Genomic DNA, 27,316 nt, shown 5'->3' with positions numbered 1-27,316 from the left:
TTGTTTACTTCTTCTGTTTCACTCCTAGCTGATAGAAACTGAGCAAGCTGAACAACTATCAGGTTAACCCATCCTGTTTTCCTATGTATTTTCCTTATGTGGGAGTTAGAGTTATAATGCCAGGGACTGAAATTTCCCTTTCAAAAAAAAAATTATTGTGGAGAATTACATCAGTGTTGAAGAAATGAGTGGCACTAAATGACCTGCAATAGAAAATTGTAATAATAATATTTTATATACCTTGAAAGTTGGACTCATTAAATACCACTTTATATAGAAGATTTTCTTTATAGTTAAGTTATAAACCACATTTGTCTAAGCCATACCAGGATAAGATCCCCATTCCTTAGACTTAACTGTTTTTCTGTCTTTGTCCCACTGCTCAGCAGTACTGCTGGAGGTGTGTGACTGACTGCTCTCTACATCCATCACTGGGAGGGGGAAGGGTTATTTTCAACCTATTTGAAAATAACTTAAGAAGTGCAACTTTGATTCAGATTTCTTTCAGTGATTTTATCAGTACAGTCAATGTAAAGCAGGTTGCATGAAAGGAACAAAAGACTGAAGGTCATGAAGAAGAGGGGAGAGAGGAACTTAATCTGATTAAAGTTATTTGCAAGATTTTGTTATGGTTATTTGAGCCAACAAGAAAAAATCTAGGCTCAGTTTCCTGCAGCTTTAATCACAAAAGGGGTTTTATATTAGGACAATATAGCTACTTGTTAGCCTGATTAGGTAGCAACTCATCATGTTACACTTCACTGGAAGATAAACTTCACTGGGGAGATATCCTTGTATCACTCTTTCTGCTTTTATATTTGTCTGAAGGGGTTCACTGTTAGCTGATCTTGGAAAAAAGGACATGGGCTAAAGGTACTTTGACTCAGGACCTGTATAGTAGTTCCTGTGGTTCCTTTTGAACAGGTTGTTAGAAGTGTGTTCAGCTAAATCTTGTGAACAAAAGTAACAGAGTATGGACTGGAAATTGCTGATTCAGATGACAAGTTGTATGTCACTGCAATGATGTATTAAAATTATTACCAAATGGGTTTAAGAACATTTTATAAATAACTGGGGTAAGATAAAAGTGTTGAGGTGGGGGTTCATAAAGACACTTGGGTGTTATGGTTTTATCCAATAAAAGTGTTATCTTGTAATGGAGAAGCAACAGTTTATTTCACAATGTAATGCTAGCTCTTCTGCATAGCTTTATATCAATTTATATTTATGTCAGTTTATATCAATGACATGGTTAGAGTTCAAGCTTATGAGAGTTTAAATGTGCTGTTTAGTGTTTATGAAAGACTGGGGGAGAGACAAAGACTAAGGTTAGAAAAACACCCATGAGGGCATGCTGCTTATTTTTGTTGCAATATTTCCTAGGGAAAAATGATGGAATTTCAAGACTGATTTAAGTAAAAACTGTGAGAAAGAAGCTGCTGCCAGGCTTAGGGCCGAGAACAAAGATAAATATAGTACCTTCAAAGAGTGTGAATCTTTGCTGGTATCAGACTGTGAATTGCTGGTGTTTCCAAAGCAACATCCCTGAACTTTTATTTAAGACAAAACTTCTATTTAAGACATGTCAACTTCTGCTGTAAAGGCAAGAGTTGTGGTCAACGTCTCGATGTCCACTCTGCTGCTTTTTTTGTGTGTAGTATGTCTTTGGCATAGTATTCAGTCCGCACAGGACTGCAGCATCCCAAAGATGCTTTTAGTACCTCCAGACTTCACAGCAAAAGGATGAGGATGGAGAGAACCTTGGCTACAAGTTGGTCATTTGGGCTAATCTCTGATACTGCCACTATCTGCATAAATCCTGTACCAGGTGCTGGGAAATGGAAGATTTGTAGAAGCAAGACATCCCTCTCTGAGATGAAGAGCACACTTGGCATCCTCACAGGTTCACTCAATCATGTGCTGTCCTATGTGACCGAGGGTCCTTGGAGTTGTGGCAGAAATGCTCTGAGGTTGTCAGCACCCAGGGACATCTGCATGTCCCAGCAAAAGGGGGGACAAGATAAAGTTCAAAGTGAAATCCTCTCTGTGGGGGGCTAAAACAATTAAGAAACAAGAAGGACAAGTAGCTTTTAAAATTATAAATTAGTAATTGATACAAAGTTGTTCTATTTGGATTTCGATTGTCTAAACTGGCCACAAGGAATCTACAGGAGCTAAGCAGAATGGTTAAAAATGCATGCACACTACAAAGCAAACAAAAAAACTGAGCCTACTACAAAATAGCTTAGATTGTCTCAGAGACCTGGCTCTCATTTAAAAAAAAAAAAGGAAAACAAACATCAACAAATGTTTCTCATCGTTGTTATGCATTAATCTTAAGTGGGTTTGCTGTCAGCCACCTTCTCCAGCCTGACAAGGCTGGTGAAACCCTCATCACTGTAAGCATCATTGTGTATCTTCTGTCACACCCAGTGCTAACATGAAAGCTGTTCCCAAAGTCATTAAGGTCAAACACCATAGGGGTCTTATTTGCAGATTGCTGAGCAGAAAAGATGCTGTAAGTTTCCTGAAAAATCATTAGAATCTGCACTTCTATCAAAAATACTTTCAGTTTTGTTTAAAATGTCCTGTCGTGAGGATCAGACATGGTAGGTTTTAGACTTCATTGACTGCCATCATCATGGCACTCATCAAACACTATATAGTTCTGGTACTACATCTGTGGCAGAAAGCTTAACAAGAATGCTTTTTCTACATTACCAAGATAACAAATGAGAATAAACCCTTTTTCTTCATCTTTCTTCTTTTAAAGTAAAAAGCAGAAAACATAATCTGTTAAATAAACCTATTTTAAACTGTGATTCTGTCAGTAAACCAAAACAAACCCCCTCTGCAGGCTGCCTGTTTCAGTTTAGCTTAAAATAAAAGTTTAGTGCATCTAGCTTGAAAAAATATACTTCTCTTTTTGTTTGTTTGTTTCTGGGTTTTTTTAGAAATACAAACTGTAAGCATGGGATATATCTCATTTTGAGAGGCAATAAATGAAAGCTTTCCAGTTCAAAGTATCCTACCTGAACATGTAGGATATGAGGAATATTGTTGCCTCTTCTAGTTCAGGCTTTATCAGTGAATTTCATATCATTGCATTTCCATACATTTTCATCATTAAGCAGACAGAGCAGGTCAAGAGTGTGGAAAATTCAATGTCTTGCTTCACTGCTGGTGGGAAAAGCAATGTTTCTGTCACCCACAGACAGCGTGGCACTGCCAGGTGTGACGCTGCCCTTCTCTACACTGGAGAAGTAGCCTGCGTCTAAGAGTTGCCAGGCATCAGCATAGTGGCAGGAGAAAGAACTTCCAGCATTGGCAGAAAAGACAGCATTACCATAGCACAATTAATGATCTTGTTATGCCCAAAACAACTCATATTTTTAATATAACATTAAGCCTACTGGACTTATTTTATATCTGAGATCGGGCAAAGGAAGAAAGAAATGCTGAAATTTACAATTTAAATGTGTATATTTGAATTTTAATTTACTTTCCTGCTATGATTATCTGCTTTTAGCTTCAGATCTATAAGTGCACAAACTGGCTCAGCTAGGAAGCTAGAATGGAATTTTCAAATAACAGCAGATCCTAATCTTGGCTTGAAGGTAAGCCTTGGTGTGAGCTGATTTAATGAGATATTTATGTGAGCTGACTGAACACTAAGTTTCCTATTGCATTACTGTTTATGGAATCTCAGTTTTCTAAGTCTGTAATTTTTTTGTAAGTTGATGATGAACATACCACAGAATCACAGAATCATCCAGGCAGGAAAGAACCTCTGGGATCATCGAGTCCAGCCCTTGATCCACTGCCACTGTGGCTACCAGACCAAGGCACTGAGTGCCATATCAGTCTCTTAAAAGCCTCCAGGGACAGAGAATCCACCACCTCCCTGGGCAGCCCATTCCAATGCCTGATCACCCTCTCTGTAGAGAATTTTTTGCTACTATCTAACCTAAACCTCCCCTGGCAGAGCTTAAGTCCATGACCTCTTGTCTTACTGAGAGCTGCCTGGAACCAACCCCCACCTGGCTACACCCTCCTTTCAGGGAGTTGTAGAGAGTGATGAGGTCTCCCCTGAGCCTCCTCTTCTCCAGACTGAACACCCCCAGCTCCCTCAGCCCTTCCTCACAGGACTTGTGCTGGAGTCCCTTCACCATGAACTTTAATAAACATAACTATTTCTTTCTTTAGATACTCCTTTGGCTAAAGTGAGACAACATTTTATGTTTAGTGCAGCCATCTATTATAGTTTCTGTGTTATTGCTGACTTTGATGGGATTCGAGACATCAAAAGTTTGGATTTACTTATCCCACAAAAATGGTGCTGCTGCTGAGAGATTGATACCACTGGAGTTCTTTGGAAGTCACCTTCCAGGAGTGAGACCAGCCTGAACAACAAATTCCTGACCCAGGGCCACACATGCTTAATGTTCAGAATGGAATACTGACACCCAGGTTTAACTTCCAAAATGTGCATATATTCCTCTGCTGCAGCAGCTCATGAGCTGTTTCTCACTGAAACTGATTTCTGAAGGGTACTAGTAGACTTCTGTGAAAAATGGCAAGAACACACAACTTCCTAAATACTTCCATGCTTAATTAAAAACTTTAGATTACAAAATAAATAAATGTGGAAGTTATATTTGTTGACTAAACTGCAGTTAATATGCCATTAAAAAGACTGTTGCAGCAAAATTCAGGTTTCTTGTAAACCAGGGTTTCAGTTGTCATTGGCAGTTAAAAGACAGCATGAAAAGTGAAATATTTGCAAAAAGGTTTTTTTATATTTACAACCTTTGAGGAACTTTCTTTTGGCTGCATCTCATAGAAGCAGAGTTTACTACAGTTGTATACTAAATATTAAATATGGATTAAAGGTTTTAGAAAAATATTTATCCCAAAATATTAGTTTTGTAGAAATATCTGCTGTCATAAAAATATGTAAAATGCAGAGATACAGTGTACTGGTATAAATTTGTTCCAAACCAAGGCACAGTATTACTGTAATACTTTTAAAGCCCTAGAAAAGAAGATTTATAAATTAAAACAAAGGAATACCTGTAACTACCTTGTGGGGCCAAATGCCTAGGCATATGCTCAGAGAGAACACTATTTCCTTCATTGTAATGAGAACTGGTTTAATTTTTCTTTTTTTTTTAATGTTTCCTATATTTTTAGTAAGAGGAATCTAAAATCCCTTAGGCTTTGCCAATTAGGGGACCACATTTTGTGCTTATTCTGAATAACAACAAAGATTTCCACTGTTCATTTTGCAAAGAGTGAATGTATTTTTTCACTTCATAGATGGAAAAAGAGATTTTTGCTTGTTCAAAAAAACAAATTAATTTTGATCCCAGTGGTGCTTGTACAGCTTCAGTGCCAGGATACAGTTTCTAGGCACTATTTTTAGGTTTTTGTGTGTTATTGGGGTTTTGTTTTTGTGTTTTGTTCATTTTGTTGTTTTGTTTTGTGGGGGGTTTTTTGTTTGGGGTTTTTGTTTGTTTGTTTGTTTGTTTGTTTTAATTAATTCTGTATTTGGTTAGTGATGGCAACAATTCTTTTGTTTATGGCCTGCAGTTGTGCCTTTTTCTCAATTGCTGTTTGGTGACCTTTGCTTCTTCCCTACCCTTGTCAGTGTTTCAGAGGTACACTAAATTACAGTATAAGGTTCAGAGTATCTGAAGGTTCCAAAACCACCTTCTTGGCCGAAGCTACCTGCTGCCCCAAGTTATGTAAACAGCTGAAATTTCATGGGTCTGTTGCTACAACGACAGTAGCAAGCATGGAGAATGGAGAGTAAGTAAACAAGGAGTGCATTGGGGCATAAACTCCAGTTTCTGGCTTCTCTTAGCAGGGTTAATGTGCAGCAGGCAATGCCAAAACAAGCCCCACAGTGCATTGACTTTCTCTTGGAGCACCCCACTGCAACTCTGCGCTTGGCAGGGCCTTCCTGCTTCTGACAGTCTCTGCTGTAAGGAGTCTATGCCCAAGTAGGAGTTACTTCACTAACTCAAACTGCTATTTCTGGCAGAGGAAAGGCAACTACTAAGTGGACAGACAAAACTTCCAGTGCTAGACTTTGTTCTCTACTCCTCTTAAGTGCTATTTCTCACATCAGTTCAATCTCACTTCTCCCATGCTACTTTGCATGGCAAGAGACTGCAGTTCACACAGTGAAGCAGAGAATGATGTTCTTACATTTTTACTGTCTTCAACAGCACACGCAGCAGCCAGATGATCCATATGCTGCAGGCAGGTGTATGCTCCAGACTGTCTTAGGGCAAAACTAAGGCTCATCCTCTGCCTGTTCCTTGCCATGCTTCCACAGGGAATGCAGGAAGCTGTCCCTGTCTTTCTCCACAATTGTAACATCAGCTGGACATTAGATGAAGCATTATCTGTCCTGCAGCAGACATGCAGGTGCAAAGACAGAAAGGGCTGGAAAGCACATTTGCTGGACAAAGCTTTTAAAACCCTAATACACATGTACACAGAAGACAAACACATTATATAAAATGGAAAGACCAATATGAGATGGAAGCTACACTGATTGCTGTCCTGATAGTTCATTGTAACAAGCTATTAGATATATACTACCTCCCATAAAAACAGTGAACTGACTTAAAACAGAAATTAACTTAAAAGCTATAGAAATATTAGCTTCTTTTAAGTAAATTGAATTTAAATGGCAAAATAAGTAAGAAACTTTATTCTGGTTCCTTATGAATCAGCCACAGCTTGTATCTAGAAAAAGATGAACAAGGTCAGAATTATTCCATTCCAATATCTGGTAATTTCCATTTAGTAATTTTACCATAATGTATCTCAATGTGATGAAGCAAGTTTGATTTCCAGGGTGCATGACGTGATCCATGTTGTCAAGATTTTTCTCCAGTTTCACAGAAATCACACATTTTGAAGAAAAATGTCAAGAATCTCTTATAATTAATGATTTCAGAAAATTACTTTTAAATGAAAATGCAAAATCCTAGTCCAAGAGAGACATGACACTTGACAGAAGTGAAGAAAGGTTTTTATTGGAAGAAAATATATCTGCATATACTATGTACATAGTATTATAGTCTGATGATTCTGTGTGCACACCTCTACATTTACACATACATTCCTGTTGCTTGTGTTTGTTCTGTTGACTGACTGATAAATCATGCAACATTGGAAAGAGTGTGGTGGTTTTTTTGCTTTGTCATAAAATGATTTTGAAAATTACTTTAGGAAAAAAAAAAACTCTCCCAGAAAATTATGGCTAAATAATTTAGCTGCATATGCAAATAGGCTGACTGCATTTGGCTGCATAACTGAATGATAAAATGACACTAAAAGTGGCTTTTTAAGCTTTCAACTACAGGTCTGTCCTGAGGCTGACCCAAGAGTCCTTTCATTTCAGCACACCATTGCTTTGCTCTGAAGTGACATCCATTACAAAACTAAAATCATGCAATTACAATTACACGCTCATTTACATGTGCAATTGCTCATTTTTACATGTGCAATAATCATATTGCTTTCTTAAATGTTTTATGCTTTCCTGAGCCTAAACTAGCAAAAGTGTAACTGTGGCTTTCTTCAATCTACAGGCTCTAGGATCCTGAGCAGTATGTTAAAAAAAGGAAATAATCTTCCTGATTGGTTCACCAAGCAGCAAAGGCCAGTAGTCTGGGGAGTGGGTTTTTTCTACAGAAATTAGTTTTCTTCATAGAGCAATAAAATTTTTAATACTTATATTTTGCTATGTATATAATAAATATCTCTTGGCTAAACCAAGTGGCCCTGCTCTGGCAGGGGGGGTTGGACTAGATGATCTTTCGAGGTCCCTTCTAACCCCTAGGATTCTATGATTCTATGAAACCTGTCATTGAGTCTTTGAATTAGATATCAGGTATTTGAGAGAACAGTATTTTATCATAATGAAATTAAATGAAAGAACATGAAGAATTCCAAATGAAGAAGGCATTTCTAGTTGGGAAATTACCAGCACCAGGCAAACTGTGAGACAATTGATAATGTGGAAAAAATGTTAGCTTATGTTTTCATTTCTCAGAGTCAGAAGCAGGATTCTCTCTAGGCACAGGCAAAGTTGCTTAATACAGCAGGTTGCTGAGATCTCCAAAATGGCTGCGGTCCAGAAGCTCCGTCTGCCTGTGCCAGACTGCTGGAAAACTGGCCTCACTGCTACTGCTGGGATTGCCAGCTCCTGGGTGGAAGCGTGGGAGGTGATAACTATGCCTGCTGGGATGGTCAGTGCCTCAAAACACAGCCATTACCAGCCCTAATATTCCCATCTTCCCTACAGGCCCAGGAGCAACAAGCTTTCAAAATACCTACCACGCTCCATTTCTTGCCTCTTGCCCTGTTTCTGCTCCTGTCCCTTCTCTTTCCCTTATATACCAAAAGCAGCAGCCCAGTCTACAGCCCCTGAGAAATATGCTAGTGAGGTTCTTTTACTGTTTAATTCATCCTTAGCATATTTAAATCTGAAAAAAACCCAACACTGGTACAACTGATAATTCTACATCACTGTGATAGTGATACCATTTTGATGTGAGCCACAAAAAGGGTTGTGTGGAGCCTGTGCAGTTGTAATTCTCAGCACCTCGCTCAGTGTTTTCAATAACCCAGACAGCCTTGTGACCAGCTGTACCTTTGCCTTGGTTGCCCCATTGATTTCCCTGCCAGTAATGCTCTGGAGTAGCAGCAGATGTTTATGTGCACTTACATATTAATAATTGATAGTTATCTCTAATTTATCTAAGGGAAAAGGCTGACATGAATAGAGGATTAACTCTTCTACATTATAATCTTTTGAGAATAGATGATAGGTCAGAAGAAACATCATTTGTCTGAGTATAAACTAAGTCACTTGGGAAAAATTCCTTCAGACTAGACTTGGAAGTGGCAGCAAGTGGGTTACCAACTATGCAGATGTACTGTATCAGTGCCCACAAAAATAATGTGATGGTGCACTATGAGTGAACAGTTCAGGGCACTTACTGGAAGGTGATGTGTTTGGAGAGAAGCCTACACCTATTATTTAAGTACATGCTATTTATATAATTGTTATATACTTGAAGTTACACTACCTATTCTGAACCACTGGAGTCAGTGGGTGTTATGAAATATTAAAATAAAAATATAAAAAATTTTTAAAAGTTAAGGATTTTTATCAATGTTCTCTAGTGACTTAATGTAACTAAATGGAATCCAGAAAAAACAAACAAACAAACAAACAAACAAACAAAACAAAACAAAACAAAAAACACAAAAAACCCCCCCCCCCAAAAAAACACCAAACAAACAGGGAATTTTAGTCTGCCCTTTTGGAAGTTAGCAGTGTATATCCGTTGCAATTGATCATATAATAAGTAAATTTCCAAAACATGCACAATGCTGTCACTTCTATAAATGAAAATCCAGTGGCCATTCTCCAGTCCCTCATACCTGTGTAACTGTTTGATGCAACTGGGCAGGTTGGCAAGGGCTGTCCCCTGATTCACAAACCACAACTGACAGATTTTCCAAGCCTGAGCATTTTATTTTTCTTTCTGGGTTAGTCTTAATTTTTGAGGCCTCATGGTTGTGTTCAAAAGCCACTTATTTTCTCCAGACTTCCACTGCAAGGCTCTGCAGAAACATGACTACACTTTGTAGGACAAAGGAGTAGTTCTAAGGATAAACACTGAATTTTTGAAAGAGCAGAGAAAGCTCAGTAACTACCAACAAAGGCAGGGGGGAAGAGTATGTGGAGAAATGTTTTCTGTAAATCACCCAGATGCCTAAATAGCAATTTTATGGGCACTGAAGTGCTCAAGATCAAAAATGACCCTCAGGGCTACCTCGGAATAGGAACATGGACTGTACCTCCCCTCCCTCACACACGCCAGGCTTCACTCTTACGTCAGAGGAAGAGGCTGTGCAGGTTGCTGTCATTGTGGTAGTGGTGCAGCAGCTGCAATACACGTAACATACACTTAAGTATTTAATTAAAAATATAAAAACATCAAAACTGCACAAAAAAATAGCTTCAAAGCACCCGGCAACCTAAAATAGCAAAACTTCGAAGGCAAGCGTGAAAGACTCGACTGGCTTCCTAAACGACACCTCTTTTACTTCTAGTCTCTCTCCTGACACGACAGGGGTCTGGCGGCAGCTAAGGCACCATGAGACCCTGCCTCCTCGGCAGGGCCGGCGATAACCCCCGCGCCCCGTACGGCACCCTTCCTGTCACCCTAAAACGCGTCCGGCAGGGCGAAGAAGCCACCGCAGCCCTGCTGCGGGACGCTGAGGTACCGCCACCGGGTGCGGACCGCCACCGGGTGCGGACAGACACCGGGTGCGGACCGCCACCGGGTGAGGTCCCGCCATAAGGCGATAACCGCTGCCCCCGCCCGAGGGCGGCCCGACCGTTAAACGGCCGCCGGTGTCCGCCCCACCTGGCACGCGGCTGAGGCGAGTGCCGTCGCGCGAAGGCCGGGACGGCCGCCGCCGCTGAGGCAGAGCCGGGGCTCCTTGCACGTTGGGGCGAGCGGGGCTGAGGCGCTGCCCGCGGCGGGGGAAGCTGCCCTGGGAGGCGGTTAGAGGTGGGCTGGGGCGGCCCGTGGAAGGGTTGCAGAAAGAGCTGGCGAGTCGTGAGGTGACGGGCCGGGGAAGTGGCCGGGCCGGGTTATCGCTGGCTACTAGGTACCCGATGGGGGAAGTGCCTCCTGTCAGGCTGGAGGAGGGCGCCTTGGTTTTCTTGTGGGGTGGGTAGGCGTTGGTGGGCTCTGACCGAAATAGTGCTGTGCCTCCTGGGGCGAAGGGAGATGTTTCTGGTCAGTTTCTGGTTACTGCCGAGTTTAGCTTGCTGGGCTGAGGGGGATTTTTCACAAAAAAAAAGGTGTTAATTGTTCATTCCCTTCACATGTTCAGAAGGGAGGCTTCCAAAGAAGTTTTCTGATGGGCCCTCAAAAACTTCTGTGAATGTCAAACTTATTAAGCTGAAAAGAACCCAAAACATCTTACATAACTCCTCCTGGACCCGACTGCAGAGGCATTCTTTCTGCTGGGCAGGTCACCAGTTGGAGTAACAGGACGTGCCCCTGCAGCAGTGGTCCCTGCTGGAAAGAATTTTGTTTCTCAGATATTAAAACTAACCTTTTTTCTACTTTTCTTGTTCTTAGTCAGATAGAATACTGTAATAATCCAGAGGTTCAGGCTCAATAACAGATCTTTTCTAGCTTCTTCCTTCAACTTGGAGGAAATAGAGCTGTTAAAATACTGTATGTAATTTCAGCCCTTGCCAAGCTCCCCTCTACCTCTGCTATACTGTTTTGCAGTCTTCAGGAGTATGTGGTCTCTTGCACATATTTCTCATGAAATCTTGAAGGGGAGAGGGGTAAAAATGTATTGTTAATGCCATCACCACAAATCATCTTTATTGACACAAGAATGCTTTAAAAAATAGTGTGTTACGTTCTACAAGTTAGCCAGCCTCATAAAAAGTTTTTCCTGTCTTTGAGAAGGGTCTGCGTGTCATTTGTCATTAGGGTATGGAGGACTTCAACTTAAGTCTTTCTTCAACTTAAGTCACACAGAGTAGATTACACATCAGAGGAAACCTTTTTTAATTCCACAGACTGGAATGAAGAAATTCTCACTTGCATCTGACCAGCTGATTCATGACTGTTTCTGAGTTTTGGGCTTTAAAAATGCCCAGTCCTTACAAACTTAAAAAAAAGTAGCTTTTAAAAAAATCTTCTGATGCAAATACCATGACTGCATTGCTTTCTGCTGAAATATAGTATGTATAGTATGATTTAAACTACCATTCCTGATCTGGATAAAATGAAATAAGTTAAGTAGTCTCAGTTCATTCACCAGCAGGAATTTTTATTGTTGCTTTTGACTACTGCTTTCAAGTCTTACATTTTTTGTTGAGAATTACATTGGGCAATTAAAGTGGGAAGTGATACTGGATCATACTTTAAGTAGCCTAACTTCTCTTTTCCCATTCCATACTGGAACTGTATAATAAATGATGTAGTTTTACCTCTTGAAGGCATGATAGTTTCCTTTGAATCTGTGTAATACAAGGGAAGAACTGTTGTAAAAAAATGTGTCCTAGAGAAAAAAGAATTTCAGTATTATTATTATGTTGATTGTTGTTATTCTTGTTGCTTTTCTTGTTGCTATTCTTGTTCTCTAAACAAAAAGTAGTTCCTTCAAATCAATAAATCTTCCAGTTGACAAGGGAGATGAGAGTGGGAAGGACAATTTAGATACAGATACTATTAGTTAAGTTATAATTAAAGACTGATGGTTTACTTAGGGAAATTCGTTGTCCCAGCAGTGTTTTAGCAGGCTTCAGCTTAGCATCATATTTACAGTGCTCATATAGCAGCTAAACTGTGTGGGAAGATACAGAGCTATTTTCATTTAACTAAAGTAGACTTTGTAAAACAATTATGCAAGTTTATGTGGAGATATATATATAAATGAAACTCCTGTGCAGCCAGCATAGTGTAAACAGTACAGTGATGTTAACTATTTAAACTTGCATTGAATTAAATTACCTGTTAGAAAATACCATTGTTTCCATCATGTGTTGCCATCTGCTTTCTCTGAGTGTACAGATACACACAGAGGAAAAAAAATCTTTTTGAGAATAAACTAGAATAGCTCATTTGGAAGAAGAAATGAGGCAGATGTTTGAATCTGCCCATGCACAAATTTTGTCTGGCATATTCTGTCATCTGCAAAAGCATCTGCATTAGGTCTTTCTTCTTTTTCCTGCCCAAATACTAAAAGATAGTCTATCTTCTTGTCAGATGCAATATGTAAGTGGTGGGTAGACTACTTTGCTCTCTTAACATCTGTATGTGAAACCAAATGCTCTCTATTGATTTCTGCTGCTTTTTTGAAGTGTGAAGCTTCAAAATGTTAAAGGAAACTAAAAAGTTTATTGGTAAATCCCTTCAGCCCGCACGACCTGTGCATCACCTCTCTTCTAAACAAGGTGAGTAACATGACTAAGATACTGTCCACTTTGCCAAGGCTTCAGTTGCTTATAATAAATAAGGATGTGTAAGGTGACTTGGATATGGGGTTTTTAATGCTTTTTTTCAGACTACAGTGATAAACAACTATTGTGTGTTGATCTTACAACATAATCTCTGTGATAAAAATCTGAATTTAAGTTTATATAAAACTCTTTTTAGTGGTGTTTTTCTAGCTTGGTATCTGAAATTCTGGCTTCCAAAGCTGGATCAGGCTTTTCTGTTAAATTTGAATCTCTTGGATTGGTTGATTTATGTTGTTGAAAACATAAATATAATCTAACAAATAGATTATTATTTAGGTTTTATTGTAATTGTGATATACAACACCACACTGTTCTTACCTAGCCTTCATACAAGTTTAAAACAAACCTAAGAAAGCCTAATAAAAAAGTCATGTAGTTGTTGTATCAGGTTTGTATTTCTTGTATTTAAATGTCTATATACCTTCTAGATAGTGCAGTATTGCAGCTGTTATTATTGCTAAAGTAGAAATTTTTGGTGGGCAGAGAAATAGTGACATCAGTGACAATGTGGACAGAACTAAGTAACGTAAATTTTTGCTTTGTTTAACTTTCATGGAAGAAATGTAAAAATGATGCTATGGTGATTCAGAGCTATTAAAGTGTGAGTAAATGCTCTTATGATCTCTTTTGCAGTTGAATCTCAGTAATGTTCTAGTGTCAACACAAAATAAAAATGTGGATTCCATCTAAAATATTTTTTCTTAATGTTTTCTCTTATCTTCACCTGCATCAGCCATTGCATTAAACTTTCAGACTGAATTACCTAGGAATGCTGAAGTATGTTTGCAGAGTAAGGTTGACTGGGTAAGTATTAAGCAAATAGTAGATTACAAAGTTGATGGAGTGTGTTCTAGAGTTCTATAAATTGAAGCTCAGCTGATCACTTGTGTTACCAAATGAAAATAAACCATTTTCAGGTAGGAGTGTCCTTGAATCTGTATGTTGTAAACCAGCAATGTTAGAAATGTTTTTTAAAAACTATGAATTTCAGGAATGCCTTTTCCTGATACTTGCATTCACTAGTAGCTAAAAAATCTTATGAGCTACTCATGTAAGAATCTTATAAAAGCCTCTGTGGTGTTTCTTTAGTTGTCACTGAATTTAAGAAAACTATTTTTAAACTTAATGTATACATATGCAGTTCTTGCTTATTATGTGTAAAGAATAACATAAGAAATATCTTTTTTTAGTTACGTTAGCAGCTACACAAATTCATTTGAGACAGCTATCATGAAAAAACTACATAAACAGTTCTCATGCATTCTCTAGTTCTTCTCCATTGACTCTGCTGGATCAAGCAATAAATGAATCATAGCATCCAAAAAAGTAGAATCACTGTAGTGTTTAATTGCCAAAAATACTTGGTTTTAGACATAGTACAGTGTGTCTTTCAAACTTAAGCTAGGTTGTAGCTGGTTGCTGCAAAAAGAAGTTTGTAGTGTCCAACTAGAATGCTTAATGGTTCATAGTTTGAATTTGGCTTTTTGTTGATAGTAATATGAAGCTTCCAGATTTTTTTTTTTTTTTGTGGTTAGGCCAAGTATCCATTTTTTAATGGATTTTTTTTATGGATCCATTTTTTTTAAGAGGTCGAATGATGGTGTTGTCCTTAATTTTATGTACAGAGCTTCTGGAAGCTATCTTCAACTTTTAAAATTCAAGATGTTGGGCACCTTAACTTGATCACTCATAAGGAAATTAAGTTCTAATTGTCTCTTGAGCAATCTGTATTTAGAGTAACAGACTTCTGCTTTAGAATAGTCCTGTGGTCAACAATGTTGTACTCAGTTTCATGAATATTTGGCTGCATGGAGCTAGGTTATGCATTTCTTTGATGTTAGTATAGATGGTTTGGGTGGTTTTTTTCTTATTCTTTGGCACAGAGAAGGCTTTTTGATACTTTTGACTGTCAGCAGTTTCATGGGTACCTCCAAATACCAGCTGATTAGTACCCTGTGAACTTGTTGGTTTTAGCTGATGGGCAGCATTGGCCTGAAGACTGGCATAGCAGCTTCATATGATATTTTTCAAGAAGGAGCATTCCGTGACTTGTTCTGCAGATACCAAGACCTAAATCTGATGATACAAAGTAGTACGTTATTGCTCTTCAGTGGATCTTGGCCAAACATCTGTGTGTTTTAAAATAGTTATCAGTGAAGAGCTGAGAAAGCTGTGTGGTGTTATCAGTTTGCTCTTTGGCTCCTGATAATGGTGAATTAATGTCCCCATTCCTAGAATAATACATGTATTTCACTTCAAGAATCTGTGCCTCAAAATTGTAATTGTATTTCAGATGCTTTAAATCTTACTGCTTTTTTGGCAAGACAGTAAGAGTGCTCTGTACATTCATAAAACTTTAATTATAGCTTTCTCCTTTTCTTCCTCCTCCAATATATTTCCTTTTACACAAGATAAATGATCACAACACTAAACTCACTGTAAGGTGAAAACTAAGAAGACTTATTGCTAAAGGAAAACTTTTTATACCAGTCATGGTCTATGTAGCAACAGTCTAGTAAAGACAGAATAAAGGAAATGCAAGTTACTTTTTGGAGAGCTTGGTAAATGGTCAAGATTTTAAAAAGAAAAGCAAATTGTATTTGCCACTAACTTATAAATAGATTTTCTTTTTTTAAAGTAGGCTTTAAAAACAACAACAAAAGAAACCCCAAACCCCAACTCTGACAAACAAGGTTCTTAAAACAGTGAAAGAACTGATGAAAAATCAGTCAACCAAATTCTCCAAAATGCTTTACTCTGCATTATTTAGTATGCACACCTAAAGCTTCTTAGACCTCTGCCAGAAAAAAAAGAATCATTACTATTGCACATCAGGAGCGTTAGATTCAGCTCTGAGAAATCTCATAGTATTACAGTATTAAAACTGCTACCTGAGGGACTTACTGTGTGAAATTTCCAGTGTTAAGTCTTGGAGGAAGTGAAAAAAGAACTACTGTTAACAATGAGTGCAGTGATAGTGCTTGTATATAACATGCTAGTCTTAATTTTAGGGAATTTCCACCAAACTGATGTTCAGAGTGAAAGTGCCTGAATAGAGGCTGTGCCCTAACTGAATAAGCAAATAATACGTTTTATTCTTTCATCGTGTCCAGAGAATTTCCAGAAGATTTGGGGAGTGGTGAGTCCACTACCTCAGGTCTATTTGAGGTAAAGAGGGGCTGAAAAAGACCCTATCAGTTAGTATTGGTTTTAATTAATTCTTCTTAGCTAGCAGTTAGAAATTATTTTGAGCTTGAGAAATACATCCCCGGTTCTAGAGATACTCTTTATAATGGTTTCCATTCTTTGTAGATGGATTTCAGCTAGAAATATGTATGAGTATTGTGAGTGGTATTATTCAAGTGTAAAGCTTTGGCCTGAAACCCAAGCATAATAGAGCTTTGATATTATTAAGTAGTTGGCAGGATGATGTGGTGGGGGATGATGCAAGAAGAAATGTAAAAATACTGTGCTGGTGTTGTCTGGCACATTGCTGTAAATTCTTTATCATGCATATCTTTTCTCGCATACATTTGAACGTGTGTTAAATCCTTGTTTGTACTTGGAAGGAGCATTTGAATAGACAAGAAATGCAAAGACTAGTTTACCATAACAAAGTAGTTGGAATTAGCAGTATGGTTCTCTGTTAACTTCGTTCTCGGAAATCCTTAGAATTTTCAGATTTTTTTTCCCCAGAAGTTTTATTCAAATCAGAATAAGATAAATTAACTTAGGGCAGTGAGGAGGGTGCACAGCAAACTGGACTTCAGGAGAGCAGACTTTGGCCTCCTCAGGGACCTGCTTGGTAGAGAACATTGAGATAATGTCCTAGCGTGAAGACGAGCCCAAGAAAAGTGGTTAGTATTCAAGGATCACCTTCAAGCTCAGGAGCAATGTATCCCAACAGGAATTCAGGCAAAATTACCAGGAGACCTTCATTGATGAACAAGGAGCTCCTGGACAAACTTGGATGTAAAAGGGAAGCCTACAGAGGATGGAAACAAAAACATGGAGTTTTGCCATGGGAAGACTGTAGAGAAAGTGAGCAGCCAGGGATCAGGTTAGGAAAGGTAGAGCCCTGATTAAATCTGACCGGGGACATCAAAGGCAACACGAAAAGCTTCTGTAGATACATCAGTGTGAAAAGGAAGACTAGGGAAAATGTAGGCCCTCTCTGCAAGGAAACAGGAGACCTGGTTACTCAGGGTATGGAGAAAGTTGAGGTACTCAGATGACTTTTTTGCCTCAGTCTTCACTGCCATCCACCACAGAAGATGAAGGTAGGAACTGAGAGAATCAAGAAACACCCACTGTAGGAAAAGATCATTTTCAAGACCATATAAGGAACCTGGAGATGCCCAAGTCCATGGTGTCTGATGAGATCCTTCTGTGGGTCCTGAGGGAACTGGGGGATGAAGTTGCTAAGCTATTGTCCATCGTATTTGAGAAGTCATGACAGGTCCCGCTGAAAGGAAAAGGGGAAGCAAACCCCCCATTTTTAAAAAGGGAAAAAGGAAGACCCAGGGAACTACAGGCCAGTTAGTCTCACCTCTGTGCTCATCATGATCATGGAGCAGGTCCTCCTGGAAACTGATAAGGCACATAAATAACAAGAAGTTGACTGGTGAGAGCCACCATGGCTTCACTTAAGACATGAGATACCTGATAGATATGGTGGCCTTCTGTGATGGGGTTACAGAGTTGGAGGATAAGGGAAGAACAGCTGATGTCATCTGCATGGATTAGACATGGACTTGACAGATGGACCACTTGGTGGATAAGGAATTGTATGGATGTTTGCATGCGGTCAGTGGCTTGAAATCCAAGTGGATATCAGAGACAGATGACCTTCCTCAGGGGTTGGTATTGAGACCTGAGTTTTTAGCATCTTTGCTGGTGACATGGAGGATTGGATTGAGTGCACCTTCAGCAGGTTTGCTGACAACAATGAGCTGTGTGGTGTGGCCAACTTGCTGGAGGGAAGGAAAGCCATCCAGGGGGACCTTGACAAGTGGCTGTGTGCAAACCTCATTAAGTTCAGTAAGGTGCAATGTCCTGCACGTGATTTGGCAATCACCAGCACAAATACAGTTTGGATAGGGAATGGATTTAGAGCACTCTGGAGAAGGACTTGCAGGTAGTGCTGGATGGAAAGCTCCAGCCCAGAAAGCCAACTATATCCTGGGCTACTCCTCTGCTCCATTCTGGTGAGACACCACATGGAGTACTGCATCCAGCTTTAGAGCCCCTGACACAGGAAAGACATGGACCTTGGATTGAGTCCAGTAAAAGCAGTGTGAGGGCTGGAGGACCTGCTATGAAGACAGGCTGAGGGAGTTGGGGGTTGTTCAGCCTGGAGCAGAGAAGGCTTCAGGGAGACCTGGTAGTGGCCTAATACCTGAAAGGGGCCCTAAAGGAAGCAGAGGAGAGATTTTTTACAGGGGCATGTAGCAATAGGGCAACTGTTTTAAGATGGTAGATTATGGCTAGATGCTAGGAAGAAATTATTTATTGTGAGGGTGCTGAAGCAGTGGTACAGGTTGCCTGGGGAAGTTGTGTCTCCTCCCTGAGAGTATTTGAGGCCTGCTGGATGGGGCTTTGAGAAAACTGGCCTCGTGGTGTCCCTGCCTGTGACAGAGAGGTTGGAACTAGATGATCTTTAAGGTCCCTTCCAACCCAGACCATTCTATGATTAAATTTCAACTGCAGAAAATGGAAATGAAAGCCATGTGGATAATATGCTAGAAATATTTTGCAGTCATTAATCTTAGCACACGATGAAAGATTGTCCAGAAAATAAGATCTCTTCTGCCTTTGATAAGAGCTCCCCAAAATTTTCAGTACTTCCTGTCCTTCCATCTGCCTCCACCCTGTCAGGAAAAGTAATAATTCTGTCTCAGAATGAGATTTAAATTCCTCAGTGTTTTGGGAGCCAAGCTGAACTGTTGAGGGTAAAAAATTTTCCTACTTCTCCAAACCCTTAGTTCAGTGTTTTGGCAACTGGAAGGAACTCAACATTATGCTGTAGATTTTGCATTTTGATGCTTATAAAACCTTTTGCTAAGTGAGAGAACCCAAGTCTCTCTCTCTAGTCTTAAGGAAAGTCCTTCCTTGCTTTTATTATTCCCCAGTGTTGCAGCTTGTGAGATAAAAGGAAGAGATAATTCTGGTGTACCCAAAAACCAGCAGTAACACTCAAATTCTGCCTAAATGATTACTGTCTCAAATCTGCCTACCTTTACTGCTTTTAAGGTCATTGAACTATTGTATGTTCAATGTATTGAATGTTATCATAGTATTTATTATTGTATGTTTATTGTATGTTATCAGTAGTAACAAGCATTCTCCAGGTTTAAATTAAACTTCTCAGACATTTTACATTGTGCATATTCCTGTTCACAGATGCATCAGGTGTTATAAATAACTACAGTTCTGACTACAGTGTAATTTTTGCATATGTTTCTGTTCTATAAAGAAGACTGATTAAAATCAAGAAGTAGGAAAAAGCACAGTATGCAGTTTTCTTAATGCATAGAGAGTATTAATTGTCAAAGTTCTTGGAGACTGATGAAAGCAAAATTGATTACTTAAACTGTGCTAGAACTGTTACTTTTAACAAAGAAATCTAGAAACATACAACCATGTTTTAATATGTTTAAAGGAAACAAACTTCATAACTTAATTTTGTGAAATACATAATAAAAATTATTACTCTTTCCACCCTAGTTATCTGGAAAGACTGAAGCGAAGATCTCAACTCAAACTATGTTGCCCTGTCAACCAAAACAGCCTGAATCAGAAGCAAAAAAAGGAGGTAAAATATTGCATGGAGATTTGTGTCAGAATTGTATGTTCTGGATGCAAGTTGAACTTTGAAGAGAAGCAGGCTGCATATTATTTTTTCTGACTAGCCAGTGATGTGAGAGTTTGGCTTCCTTCTGCACCACAATTTGAGAGCAATATGGAACCTTCCTGCTTTTCACATAACACTTCAAGTGTAAAACTTGCTCATAAATAAGGCGGGGAGCCTCTGCTTGTAGGCTTGCTTGTATATAACAGTCTACCTGTCTTTTTTTTCTTCTTTTTTTTTTAAAAAAAAAAACAAACCAAAAAACACACCCAAACCAAAGAAACCCACAAAAAAGCCCAAAGAAGAACAAACTTTGAGCATAAAAAATATTTCTTCACATAAAATCCTTTTTTTTGTGTGTGTAACTTGCTTCTGTGTGTAGAAGTACAGGTTTGCGTTACATCCAAATGTAGTCTCACAGTCTCCTCTGCTCTACTTCCTTCCTAATTCTTTATTTTTAAGCAGGTCGCAGCAATGATGCAGGTTTAGGTCATCAGTTCATTGAGACAGATTTTTCTGTTGTCCTGTAATTGTGTGTCTCAAATCTCCATTTGTAATTTCCAGTCCTGAAGTAATATCTGGAGACTTGATTTATGCTGTTGGTCTTAGTACTCGAGAAGTGAAAAAGCTAAGTTTTATTGAGCCTTTCCTGTTTTTTCTCAGTCTGAGGATACCTTCACTCAGGTTTTTGAGCAGTAATTCTTCTCTGTTGTGTATTACTGACTTGAAAGGCAGTCTTCCGTGTATCCCCTTTCATGCTCAGGTTTGGTTTTTTTATTCTTCATCTTGGTAAATAGCAAAATATTCTGTTCTTTAGATATAGTTTGGTGTCACTCTTACCAAGTTATATGGGGTGGTGGCTTTCTGATGTTGTCCTAATGCTTGTGATGTGGACACTATTCAGTTCTACCAGATGTTGTATGGCTTCTCATGACATCCTAGTCTCATGTATAAGCCATCACTATAGACATTTTTTAGGGGTTAATTGCTCTGTGATGTCTTTCACTTCTGTGGGGTCTACTCCACAATTGTCCATAATGTCAGGCCTGTTTGAACACTTGTTTTCAAGCGGCTTTTGTTTCGGCAGTTTGTTTGCTGGTTGTTGTAATCCTTTCTTTCATAGTAACACAATTTAATAGGGCCTGTCATTCAGCTACTGCCTACAAATAAATCTCTCTTTTTTTTAACTTCCTTTCCTCCATCGCACTGTGAAAGTTCCACTGGAACTCCAATTTTATTGCCAGTTGTACTTAAAGTCCTAGATAATAAGTTCCATTTGATACCAGTTCAGTGGTAGTATGACTTCAGTTATCTGTCTTTGCAGGTCTTAAGTTCTTTTTACAGCTATCTTAGTCACTTCCTTGCTATCTCTTAGGCTTACAGAATGGTTTGGGTTTAAAGATCATGTAGTTCAATCCCTCTACCTTGGGCAGGGACATCTTCAACCAGATCAGGTTGCTCAGACCCCACTCCAACCATCTCTATGAGCAAGCTGTTCCAGTATTTCACTATCCTTATTGTAAAAAATCTCTTCCTTATATCTAGTCTGAACCCTCTTTCAGTTTAAAACCATTGCCCCTTGTCCCATCACAACTAAACAACTAAAGAGTTTACCACATCTTTTTTATAAACCACTGCTTTAAATATTGGAAGGTCACAGTAAGGTCTCCCTGGAGTCTTCTCTGGGCTGAACAAATCTCTCAGTGCGTCTTCATAGGAGTAGTGATGCATCCCTGATCATTTTTGTGGCCCCCCTCTGCACCTACTCCAACATGTCTGTGTGTTTCCTACGCTGGATAGTAGTAACCTTGATATGTTTTTAAACAAGGGAAAAAAATCATCAAAAAATCAAGCTGTAAGTTTTCCAGTACATTTGTGTTCTTTAAAGTATTCTTTTTAAAGTTAAAGTTTTAAAACTTTTTAAAGTTATCCTCATGCCATAGGTTCAGCAAGCTATTACAGTCACTTGTGGCTAAAGGCAGGAAAATATCCCCTTTGTATTTGGACTTTGTGGCTTCTTTTGTCAACATCCTCCAGCCTGAGAATCAGTCAATCCAGTGACTATGTAACAGTCTTAGAAGAGGCCCGTTGTTCTTTAAGAAACAAACTTCTTTGTCTCAAGGAGCAGAGATAAAGTTTATCCTGTCTTTGCCTAATTCTTTATTTCTGCTCTTGTTTAAGAATACCAGCTTAAAATATAGACGTGTGTAGACGTAATCTGAGGCCATGCTAGAGCAGTGATATTGGTACAAACTTGAATTATAATATGCATGTCCGGAGCAAAGCCTACAGCTCTTGTTGATACAGTGTAAAAACCCTCAAAGCTATTTAATTGATATTAATCTGTTTGCCAGTTTACCTCTAGCAGATCTCATAATTACTTTTTCCTATGGAAAGTAATATCCCCAAGAAGAGAGTCACTCAGTTTTTGTTATCTGTCCCAGAAACGTGCCCTTTCCTGTGAGTTAGAAACAGATAGTCTCCTACAGGTGTAAGACCAGTTTGTAGTGTTTCTGTTGATTAGAACAAGATGCAGGGAATCTGCAGTGTAAGGCTGGATTCATCTTTTTTTATATTCTTTTGTATTTAAGCAGGAAACACTTATTAGCTTGAATTAGTCCTTCATATTTACTAAGTCAATTTGATAAAGTTAAATGCTCTGTAATCGACTATACATAGTCCTGATGCAAGGTCAGACTTAAATTTATATTATTTATATTTATAACACTGATTTTTGTATTCCACATGCAGCGTTATCATCCTTGTGTAAGAAAACAAATATGTTATCTGAATTCCTAACCTTAATACCTTAACAGCAATGTTAAGCTTTATACTTTTGTGTATTCACAGAAAGGATCAAATACAGCAGAGATTTCCTTCTGAAACTTTCAAGTGTTTCTCTCTCTCAGAAGAAGCCAGAGTTTCTTCCTGATCACCCAATTGTACTTGAAAAGCCAGTAAGTGAGTTTGAGGCCCCTGGGGTGTAATTCTTGTGGAAATAAAACTCCTGTCTTGGAGAAGTGTGTCCAGATGACCACTGTGGTAGCTGCAATTGAGGCAGCTTTGAAATTTATAAATTTCTGTTATTTCCAAAAACAAAGTTAAACTAATATGTGACAGTGATTGCCCATCCCTAATCTTACTTTTTACATCTTTGTTATATTTGTCCTCAAGACAAAAGCATTACTGGTTTGAAAACCTGCCTACAGATAGGGAAGGCAAAACTCTTATTTCTTAACTTCTCCCCGTCCCCTTTCTGTCACTTGAGTTTCTAAAGGGAGCAGTTTTTGACAATATATGTACTTTGATATGGTTATGTTCATAGGCAAAGGGGGACCCCCACAAAAATGGAGTCACTGGACAAATGAACTCTAAAATTGCTCATGACATGGCTAACTTGGGAATAATTTGGGTAGCAAGAAAGTAGGATAGTAAACACTTGTGCAGGCCAAGATGGCTTGCGTGTGTTTTAAAAGAGGTTGTTTTAGGGCTGGAAAATCTTCGTAGGATGATGTTATAAGTGTTACCTGTTATATATAGTATTTTTAGAAATAAGAGTATCTTGATGTTTGTGAGGCCTTCTTTTGAAGTCTTTTTTCTGCTTTGTGTTAGTCGTACATATGAATGCCTCCACCTGCATCCATTAACTTGTCATATAGATAAAAACTCTGAGTTTTCTGATTCTGTTGAGCTACAAAAGGGGTAAATTGAAAGTCCTTATTAGTCAGGATATTTTGTTTGGATAACATTCCTGAGCTGTCTTTACTCATGTCTTAAGCACAAAATGTGGATGGTTGAGTAGGAAGCTAAAGAAAAAATCCTGTTCTCATTAGAAAAAAAGCAAAAGGTGGTAAATTTAGTGTGTGATCTTGGAGACAGTGTTGAAAAGTATATTGGTCTCATTAGTATATAAAGGTGATAGTGTTAGTGTGCCAGTCATGATTCAGAAGTTCATTTCACATCAAGTGAAAGTTGGCCAGTGATTATATGTTTTTTAAATTGACTAGAATAAATGTTTTGCTGACTGAAGAGTGGTTTATCAATATGCTTATAGATGTTTATAAAATATCAATATGGTGATAGGTGCTTTATATATACAATTATATAGAACCATATAAAAATATAAATACAAATATGAATGCAAATACAAATATAAGCATAAACATAAATATTTCTAGTCATCTGGGAGTCTTTTTCAAGTTGTATTAATGTAGATTTAATGTATAAGCCCTTTGAATGTGGATTGTCTTTAGATGTATTTTGTATGCCAGCATCATTGTACCAGCTTGCTTTTCACTTAGTAGTTTCCTTATTGGCAAAGAAGAGTTAAAAATTACCATTGGTAGCCCAAGACCAATATTAGTTAAAGTGTATGAACTGTGTGACAAATCCTAGTGCTGTTTAGTGAGACAGAAATGTTTGTGGAACACGTGCCCTACCCAGCTGTCACTTTCTATGAAAAAAACTTGGAGGTATTAAGTTTCTCTGTGCAGGAATCAAAATACAAGAATATGTGATTAGAAGAGAATCTGAATCTTAGCTAGAGAATACCTTAGACTTAACTATGAAGTTACGGATCTTACTTCCAGGTCTGACATGTTAGTGTGAAATGATGCATGCTGAATTTGAAGAATGAGGAGTGATAAAAACACACTTCAGAATTAAAAGAAAAGCCCTCCACTATGTACATTTTAGGGGACAAAGACATTCATTATTTCCTCTTCTGAGTTAGGTGCATCTCTATGAAAATGTTACTTGTGAGACTTCCATGAAATACATCCTGTTAGTCAATATGGAAATAGGAGAGGCCTCTGTGGGGCTTGTTGGTGTATAACTCCTTTTAAAACAGTGACACTGAAAAAGCCAGTTTTATGTCCAGGAAAGGGTTTATCTCAAGTGAAATAGGCTGAGACAAATATCTCACATAGGGATTTAGCCTTACATATTTTCCTTAATGCTGCTTAAACTACGTAGATCAGGTGAAAAGCATTTCATAATTCTTAACCATGTAATCTCAGAAGGCACCTGAAATAAAATAAAGAGTGAAGGCAAATTCAAAACTAATTTACTCAGAAAAGACAGTGTTTTCAGGCTCTTTCCGGTGCACTAGGGTGATGTCAATCTGTCATGTTAAATTGTCAGCTCTGTGTGACACCTTGCTTGCTGAGACTGGATGTCGGAGTTAGAGCATTCTGCACTGAAACAGAACAAGTTGATTTTGTCCTAAAGACACTGGGCTTTTTGGAGATGTAGGGATCAGGCCTGCCTGCACACAGCTCAGCATGTGAACTAATGTTACTTTGTTGATAAAGTCTGCCAGGAAGATTTCAGATTAAGTGTCTATGATTAATCAAAGTAGAACTGTTTGCTTTATTAAAAAAAAAGGGTTATAAGTAGATCCATGGCAACATGCTTTAAATTATGCATTATAACTGAAGTAATGTGGGGGTTTGTTTGTCTTGCAGGAAAAGAGCAGCCCTTCTATTGACATATGCAAGAAATGAAAGGTTGTTCATAAGATGAGAAACCCATCAATGAAGGAGCTACATATGATGTAGATCTTGAAGATTTTTGAAGGTTCTTGGGTGCCTACAGATGAAAGTTGGACCCTGTGAATGCTTTAAAATTCAAACCTTTAATTTATAATGCCTGTAATTGTGATACAATTACAGTGAAAATAAATAATTATACATTTTTCTGTGACAGAATTTTGTCCTTGATTTGTCTGTGTTACATATATAGCCTTAGAGTTTGAGCATAAATTCTAAACTATTTCTTGACTGAGGAGGCTTCTTGCTTGCTCTCACCTTGTTTCCTCAGCAGTAGTAATGGATCAGCAAATACTGGCTGTCAAATCCCAGATATCTTAGGGTATGTCCTCATCTGTCTTGATTTTTTTCTTCCTTATCCTCCCCCAAAATTTCAGTTGATTGCTTGCTTTCTTCATTTGAAATCTCCATCTTGGCACAAGAGATTCCTTGATATTTTGTGGATTTACACCTTCCTTCGAAGTACAGTCTCTTTTTACTAATGGTTTCACTGAAATAAGAAATCTTTTTTCATCATGGATCAGAACAAGAGAACTGTCTACGTATTGCATTACTTGCAGTTCTTTGTAAATAATTGTTCAGGATTTCTTGATTTTTAAAATGTGGAAGTCATGGGCAAAATTGAAGAAAAAGACTGATTCTGATTATATCTTGTGGGAAATGGGTATAGCAAGAGAGAGTTAATTCCATAATTTTCTTTAATTAGAATAATAGTGAAGGAGAAAGTAGCAGTTTGAGTATTTCCTGAAAGTATTCTTCAGTTCACAAGCATCAAGAAGCTATTTTGTATGAATATAATTACCTTCAAAACCTGAATTCAGACCTACATTTAGACACTGAAGGCAATTTTTTAACCTCTGTCACAAACAATAATGGAAACTAAATGAGAATGTGTTGAACATAATCACAACAGGGCAGAAAACTTTCAATTTGCAATTGGCAGACACTAGATTTCTTCCTCTGAACTACACAAATAAACTCCTTTGAATTCAGTTGTTTTTAAATTTAGCATAAGTTTGTTGATTAAAGTAAGCTTCCAAGTGAATTCTATTTTTATGCTGTTTACAAGTATAGATACAAAGAACTGAAATCTTTTTTTTGTTTGTAAGTTTTGTAATCACTAGGAGCTTTTTGGAATGAGTCCTATGGATCTTTTTCTCCAGTATATGTTGAAGGCAGTATCTGTGTGTAGTTCTCAAAAATCCCAAGTGAAACTTCTCAAACTTTTTCTTGTGTAGCATTCATCAAAGGGTTTGTTTACTAGTAAATATGTAAAGGAGAGTAAATGTTAAAAGGACATATGACCCACTAGAAATTTTACCACCACCACCACCTCCTAATTGACATGAAGTTCTAAAGTGGGTTATTTTAAGAATAATTTTGATATTGTTTATCCAGTGAAAAGGAAAAACATTGTAAGCCTCAGTATAGGTTGTCATTCTTCACTGAAGGGTGTACTCTGCAGCACTGACATGTTCCTGTATTTCCCTTGCCAGTAGAGCAGTCACAAAAGAAAAGGCATACGCCAGACCAACATCTTGGCATAGGAAGAAACTCATCCAGATCATCAGTAATATGGGTGGCTTTACTCCTGCGTTGCTAAAGACAGGAAAGCTTTAAACTTTGAACTTGCACTGATCTTTCATTTGTGAGTCTAATATGGTTATTTGGGTGGGGTTTTTAAGAGCAAACAGATAGGTAGGTGGATCATGTCACTATGGAAAAGCTTTGGACCTAAATATTCATAGAATCATAGAATCATAGAATTGGCTGGGTTGGAAGGGACCTCAGAGATCATCAAGTCCAACCCTTGAACCACCATTGCGG

The 27,316-nt window shown here is 38.3% G+C and overlaps 1 protein-coding gene across 1 annotated transcript; it reads left to right on the top strand.

Annotated features, from left to right (window-relative positions):
• Positions 1–12,945: 12,945 nt before the first annotated feature.
• Positions 12,946–25,444, top strand: C2H8orf88 (chromosome 2 C8orf88 homolog). Its single transcript, XM_030446226.1, has 5 exons — positions 12,946–13,024; positions 13,824–13,894; positions 19,817–19,904; positions 22,791–22,897; positions 25,406–25,444. The coding sequence occupies exons 1-5, from the start codon at positions 12,946–12,948 to the stop codon at positions 25,442–25,444; spliced, it is 384 nt and encodes a 127-aa protein (XP_030302086.1).
• Positions 25,445–27,316: the final 1,872 nt, after the last annotated feature.

The sequence above is a fragment of the Calypte anna genome, chromosome 2 (assembly GCF_003957555.1).
Source record: "Calypte anna isolate BGI_N300 chromosome 2, bCalAnn1_v1.p, whole genome shotgun sequence".
Lineage (NCBI taxonomy): Eukaryota > Metazoa > Chordata > Aves > Apodiformes > Trochilidae > Calypte > Calypte anna.
The sequence above is the reverse complement of the archived record's forward strand: the minus strand, read 5'-3'. Positions and strand labels throughout refer to the sequence as shown.